Source organism: Anas acuta, chromosome Z (genome assembly GCF_963932015.1).
Source record: "Anas acuta chromosome Z, bAnaAcu1.1, whole genome shotgun sequence".
In the NCBI taxonomy this organism is placed as follows: Eukaryota; Metazoa; Chordata; class Aves; order Anseriformes; family Anatidae; genus Anas; species Anas acuta.
The window spans coordinates 52,193,499-52,201,004 of record NC_089017.1 but is presented as its reverse complement, the minus strand read 5'-3'; the positions used below and the strand labels follow the sequence as shown (position 1 = coordinate 52,201,004).

Sequence of the window (7,506 nt, the reverse complement as noted above, 5' to 3'; positions counted from 1 at the left end):
GGGCTGGATGTTCAAAGGGAGGGTCCCCTCTAAACATCATGCAGGTGGTGCTACGTGGAGTAACTGGGTCAAACTGATCACACAGCGGGCTTGATTAGGAAGCTCCAGTCACCCAGGAGTCTTGGAAGTGGTTGTGGACTGGCCAGAACACAAAGATTTGAGAATATCGCCACAGACAGAGGTGAGGTACTGAAGAAGCCCCACTGCATAACAAGCTACCAGAAAATGAGAAGCAATGTGCTCTGTTCACTGATGGGTCTTGACATATTGTGGGAAAGCATTGGAGGCAGAAGGCTGCTGTATGGAGTCCTACAGGATAAGTCACAGAAACTGCTGAAGGAGAAGGTGAATCGAGACAATTTGAAGAAATGAAGTCCATCCAGCTGGCTTTAGATATTGCTGAACAAGAAAAGCGGCCCATGCTCATCTCTGTACTGACTCATGGTGGTAGCTGGTATGGTGCCTTGTTTTAAATTTAGGATGAGAATAATGCTGATAACACACTGATGTTTCAGTTGTTGCAGAGCAGTGCTCACACAGTGCCCAGGACTGTTCAGCTTCTGGTGCTGCCCTACCAGCAAGAGGCTGGGGGTGCACCAGGAGCTGGAGGGGACAGAACCAGGACAGCTGGCCCAGACTGGCCAGAGGGATGTCCCATGCCATGTGGTGTCATGCTGAACAATAAAAATAGGGGAGTTGACTGGGGAGGGCATTTGGCTGTTTCTTGGGAATCAGCTGAGCATTGGTCAGTGATGATAAGTAATTGCATTGTGCATCACTTGCTTTTTATATACTTTTATCATTATTCTCCCTTCCTTTTCTATGCTATTAAAATGTCTTTATGTCAACCATGAGTTTCAGATCACAGACTCTACACAAAACCTCTGCCATCAGGTAATGTACAGATAGATGCATGGTGAAAACTAAAATTGTAGTAAGTTTGCCGTTTACTGTGCAACAAAACAATGTTATTTTTACATGATCTGCATAGGGATCAAATAACAATCTAGGTCTTTCAGGCAAACCTAACTGTATCAAAACCAAGTTCTTGTCTGTTAAAAAAAAGAAAAAAAAAAGTTGATAAAGACATGTTTATGACAGAAACAGGCTATTCACAGAAGTTTTACATTCTCCATCCTTCAAGGTTTGCAAGCCCAGACTGGCTAAAATCCTTGATAACCTTGTCTGGTTTTATGGGTGACCCTGACTTGAACAAGTGATTGGACAGAAGACCTCTGGAGGTTATTATTATCTGAATTATTCTGTGTTCCTATGGTCTTTTTTTTTTTTAACTTTATTTAAGTTTGTGGGCAGAATGCGTCATTTATAGCGAGGTCAAAATGTACGGGAAATAGTAGTTTGGATCAGTGCTTACTTGTTCAGTACATAACATTCAGTCTAGAAAAGACAGGAATCTCCTTTTTTTTTTTTTTAATTCTATTTAAAGTACATCATTTCCCTCTTCTGAGTTCTTTTTATTTGCTTTTCTTCTGTGCAGGCCTCAGTAATTTGTAACTCTGCATTTACTGTGCCCATCCTCTTTAACAAAGGAGCATAGACTCTTAGTTAAGATTCATAAATAGTTCAAAATATATCCCATAATAGTCCTTTAAAATAATTTATGGAACCTTTGGAAATGATATTTTAAATCCAAATATATTCCCAGCCCTCATCCCAAAGAATAACTTAAAAGTTATCAAGAATCTAAGTAAGACAAGGTCCAAATGGGCTTATGCCCAGATTTTAAGACTCACAGCAGTGTTACTACTCATATTAGTATAAAATAAATAATAATGATCTTATGGAAGGAATGGTTATTCTTTCTTCTGGGGAGACATTATTAGAACAAGAGGAGATTTAATGAGACACCCAGACAAGAACTGGCTTTGCTGTAAGCAAAGATATTGCAATTTTATTAAATTCTTGATCTGGTACAAAATGAAAATCACACAATTACCTTGTTCTCCTTTGCAGGTGATTTTTGTTCCTCCTACTGAATAAAATAGAGATATGTAAGTGTGGAGCACCACAAAATACCGTTCGAAGAATGTTTCCATGTTACTTGGACATCAGATTATACAGATCTAGAATGTTGCATTTCTCAAAAGTGTGTTGAATAAAAGATACATTCAGGCCCCCAAAGATCTAGCATACATTCCTTTCAGGCTAATGTTAACCTAATTTTGTAAAATACACCTGTCCTGCACTTCTCATTCACCACTTGATTAAAAACAGAGAATTTCTCACTAGAATCCATCAACCACATAATTATGTTTGGATCAGAGCAAAACTGACTCTTTTTGAAAGTAAATATTATCAGTAGACTTAACGTAACTCCCACAGGAGTTCCTCTTTTCCAGCAACTTTATAATAGAAAAACAAACAAGGGTCTCAGTATAGTTTAAAGACTAGAACATGATGTCTAGTCATGTTCAGTGTTATTTCAGAAAACTGATTCTTCCCTTTCTAGCAAATCATATGAAAATTTAACATTCTTAAAAGTTTGGACTGGAGAGCTGTTACTGCATATTATGTTAGGTGGTGTGGGAGATGAGAAATTACTGTTTGAAAATACTTACTGAGATTTGTCCTCTCCATGAAAACAGACAATATTAAAGCCATTATTTGAAAAGAAAAAAAGAAACGTAAGTGGCTACTAGCCTTCATTTCTTGCACCACCTAGCAATTCCTTCAGAAATGACTTTTTAGGAGTCTCCATTGTTTTTTTCTTCAATTTACTTATGGGTCTACCAACAATATAACTGCTGTAAACCAATAAAGAAAACTGAAATAATAGATCATTGTTAAATCCCTGTGCTGCCACTTACATTGAAATGGCTCTTAGAAGTTTTAGTTACAGCTCCTCTGCTATCTTCCTTTGTACTCTACCGATTTTGATACTATTGATCAGATTGCATGATGAGTTTGATCATATGATTTTTTGTATGCCTCCCTAGCTATGCCTCTCTCTAGGCCTGTATGTATGGATTCCTACAAATTGTGCTAAGAAAGCACATCTGATTTCTCTCAGCAAAATTCACTTGCTATAAGTAGAACTCAAATATACGTCTTTATTATAACAAAGAAGCACTAAAGAAAAAATGTGCAAGTTTTAGCAAGGATTTTTGGGTTTTGTGCTGTTTGGTATAGATGCTTGCTTGATGTCTGAAGGAAACAACTGCTCACTTAAACTACGTATCAGTGTGGTACCATTTCAGGAGTTACAGCTGTATTCAACCACTGATTTTCTGTGAATCTTTCAGACCTCTGTCATATCTGGTTGAAATAGGACATGTAGTTCAAAAAGTTTAATGGAAGAGAAAATCCAATTGCATAAAGAATCTGGAATAAAAATAGGTTCAGGAGGTTAGAACGTACAGAAAATCAGCTTAGTACAGTCCACATTGTGCCTTATTGCCAGTGTAGTAAGCAGAAACAGAAAAACAGTGTTTTTATGTTTAATGTGATCAGTCAGAGAGGCAGGCACCAAGATCTTCTCGCTGGTGACCAGCAACAGGACCCAAAGGAACATCATGGAATGAGAAGGTAGGGTCAGGCTGAGTGTTAGGGAAAGATTCTTTACCCAGAGGTGGTCGGGCACTGGGGCAAGCTCCCCAGGGCAGCAGTCATACCACTGAATCTGCCTAAGTTCAGTAAGTGTTTGGGCAATGCTGTCAGACACATGGTCTGATTTTGGGGAGTCCTGTGGGGACCCAGGAGTTGGACTCAATCCTTGTGGCGACCTTCCAATGCACATTCTATGAATCACTCTGGAACATTAGGAAACACAGCAGAATGTGTGACTACTTGACTGTTTACCTTTTTGAGGAGTGTTTTCAGCATAAAATGCTAAACTCCTATTTCTTCTAAGTTACGTTGCCTACCATGAGAAGTAATTTTGATGTATTTGTATATTAGCAGCATATTTGTAATGTTTTTCCCACTGAGACTACTGATTCAACTACTCACTGCATTTCAAATACACTTTTAAAAGAGAAAATTCAATGAACAAAAGTTGCCAGTGATCTTGTTTTTATTTAGGAGCACATAAAAAAAAAAGTTATGCCACAGCTTTGGTTGACTGGAATGATATGCATACTTATATTCAAACAGTATTTTTTAAATGGTAAACAATGTGTACATTCAGTTGTGTGCAAGACAAACACTGTCAATAACAATTACACTACAAAAAAATGAAATGTTTTAAGTATATAGCTGTGAAACCCTTCATATTTTTGGTATTTAACCAGCATTTTTTAGAATTAGTGTGCCAAAGCTATTTCATGTGTGGTATACGCTGAAAACAGATCCTGTGGCAAAGTGAATAGAATTATAGTTGCAATGGCTCTGGAAACAAGTGAGAGCCCTACTTAAAAATATTACTCAGAAGCTACCTCTTCTGCAACTTAAACGTGAAAAGAATCATTAACCTGTAGTTTATTAAGTCATTAATTAATAGTCAGCCACTTGAATTTACAAAAGTGGACAATACTTTCATATATTTGGGATAATTAATCATTAAATGATTTGTCATGCCACAGAAAATCTCAAGAACTGTTGAGACCAGATCATTACTCTACATAACCCAGTAACTCAGGGTTCCACAGAGATAATAATGCTTCTCACAGCTCTTATAAAATCTTCATTGTTCTTTTTCTTTAATGAGAGCTGTTGTTCACCCTATAGATTGAAAGGACAGAAGGATGAAAATTCCCATGCTATAATGAAGCCTGAGTATTTTGCACCATTAACCACTGAGTTCTGGTAGAGCAGTCTCTCTCTACTCTGAAGGGATGGGAGTAAAGTATAGATGGAATATTTACAATTTTTATGATAAACCTACTAGCAGACCAGCTGTAACCGTTTCTCTTTTTATAAATCCTGCTTTTTAATATCACCTTATTGTAGAAACATATGGCAAGGCAAATAAAACTGTCTTTTTAGTAAACAAAAGAATTTTTTGATAAAAACATATAAAAGACAGTTTTATCTGCTGGATGATATACAGGTACCCGTATACAGCATGTATACTAAACAACAGAAGAGAAGGTATATTTGAATGTTACAGGTCTGATGTAAACACAGAGTAAAAATAAGGAGACTCAAAAGTGAAAATACATTGACTCACTCCACCATGCCTAATTATTGCAGCATATATGATATAAAATTATTCAAATGCAGAAAACACCTGCTTATCTTTAAAAACAGGCAAAAGAGATCTCTTTGGAAATGTAATTAAATTAAAAAAAGAAAAAGCTTCTATCCAAGATGTGTGTTAAAATTTCAGCCAACAAAATAAGTTCACAGGCAAATTATAAACTCCTGAAAATAGAAGTTTATAATGACAACAGACAATGCTTCATTATAGTGACATCAGCAGAGCCACTGTAACAAATACCACTGGATTGGGATTTTCTCTTTTGTACAAGTTTACAGTAGATATTTGAAGACACTGAAAAGGTTCATGTGCAGCTTTTCCATTGAAAGTGTGCAGTTCAAATGAATAAATATATTTCCTGTTTTTTTTAGAAAATAAGACATTTGACCTAAATACACAGAATGCACATTAGTTAACCTTGTATAAACAAAAGATTAAGCGAACTATAAACTGCAGACAAGAATGGGTTTTGCATGATTAATAATTTAGTTAAAAGCACACTAAAAATTGTTTACGAAGTTGTTTTCCAGTTTTGTCTATCAATTTCATTTCTTTTCAGAAAGAGTGTCGCCACTAAGTTCTACATCTTGTGAGGCCTCTTCAAGCTTAACATTAGATACACAAACAGAAGATCCACTGGAAGCTGTACAGGTAAAGAAAAAAAATCTATTAGATTTTACACTTAAGAATATCCATGCTAAAACACCAAAAGCAAGAAAATACAAGGAAAGTGTTACTTTACATGAAATGGAAAACTGCCTTGACATTGGCACTGAGATACAGAACGAACTAAGAGAATTACTGTTGATCTCAGCATGTCACTTTTTCAACAAAACATTCCGGCCTCCAGTACCACCAAGGGAAGGTGAACTTCTTCACAGAGGCCTGGAAGATCCTAGAAGATGTACTCTGCATTTTCAAACAGTATCTTCGAGAAAATCTTTGATCTAGTATATCACATTTGTTTAAATAAATGCTTTTCATATTATAATCTTAAATTTTAAAGACCCATTAGCACATCTGAAAAAACTAGTACTGAGCCAGAAAAAAAATATATATACATATGTGTGTGTGTATGAATACATATATATATATATATATATATATATAATAAAACATACTCCTAAAGCAAATACAAACAGGCTTCAACATAAAAGTGTTTTTCAGATAAAGCACTATTAGATGAAAGTATGCAAAGCCAAGGATATTAAAAATAAACCATATCCATAAATAGCATAAGTGAAAATAAGAGAAAAATGCAACATGGTGATGTTTTAGTTTTAGGTGAAAAAGGTAATTTATTTTTTTTTCTTTTTTGCAAGTATTGTTGCAAATTCCAGGACTGTGTATGCCAATAAGCAGCAAAATAAATAAAAAAACACAAAACCCACAAACATTTTAAAAAAGAAAGCTTTTTACTGTAATGACACACATACTGTGTGTGTGTGTGATTTTAATTAGTAAGGGAAAAATTTCTTGCGTGCAGCAAGCTACTGTTATTAACAAAGCATTAACAATATTTTCAGCTCATTTTTATATATTTTCAATTTCTGCATCTACAAGTTCTGTGGGGAAGTTTCTCTTTTCTCTCTTTCAGCTATCAAAGCCCACATACAGTCTCTATTTAAATTATCCAGGATGTTTTTCTTACTTCCCCAGTTTTGTCAATAGCAGATCTTCATTTAGGAATGGTTAACAGTTTTTGTCAGTTCATTATTATGCTTCATGGTGGATAATTTTTCTCCACTTGTCTCTCTTGGGAATAGCTAGAAATACTGTCATACTTGAAAATGAAACAAACTCCCATGAATTTAGATGCCACAGAAATACTTTCAAACACTTAGAAGATAAAAGAAAGTAACTATTAGTACAGTTTAACTGCTAAAACAATTTGTGCAATGCTGCTGAGTTCTAGTTGACTTGTAAAATGATCCCACCTACACAGACAAGTAAAGTTAAGAAATAGCTGCCCTAGGAAACAATGAAAAAAAATTTAAAAATCCCTACTGCTGGAATAATTTTGTGAAGTTAGTCATTCTGCCTCTGAAAGAAGTTACTTACATGGGCTTGGTTTCTCTATTGCTAGCCTTTCAGGCAGGGTTTCAAGTGGTGTTGGTTGAATTTTTGCAGGCGTGTATGTATTTAAAGAAATTTTTTTTCCTGACAGGGGACTCATATAAGTTGGAGAAGCTAAAAAGCAAAACAAAAATAAAAGAACACATGCATTAATAATAAAAATACATTAACCTTAGCAAAATACTAAAAATAGCAGCCACAGAACTGTTATCTGTCCACAGTTACACAACCTGCAACTCAGTTACAAATTACTGACTGTAATTGTAACTTTA

At 35.4% G+C, this 7,506-nt stretch overlaps 1 protein-coding gene across 14 annotated transcripts in view; it reads right to left on the bottom strand.

Annotated features, from left to right (window-relative positions):
- Window positions 1-4,015: 4,015 nt before the first annotated feature.
- Window positions 4,016-7,506, bottom strand: part of PPIP5K2 (diphosphoinositol pentakisphosphate kinase 2) — a 51,494-nt gene continuing 48,003 nt past the window's right edge. For all 14 annotated transcript variants that reach the window (XM_068667160.1, XM_068667157.1, XM_068667158.1 and 11 more), the window contains 2 exons: window positions 7,220-7,348; window positions 4,016-5,801 (listed from right to left, as the gene is read on the bottom strand). In XM_068667160.1, the coding sequence (XP_068523261.1) occupies window positions 5,704-5,801; window positions 7,220-7,348 (227 nt within the window). In that variant the 3' untranslated portion in view covers window positions 4,016-5,703. The remainder of the gene's footprint in view (window positions 5,802-7,219; window positions 7,349-7,506) is intronic.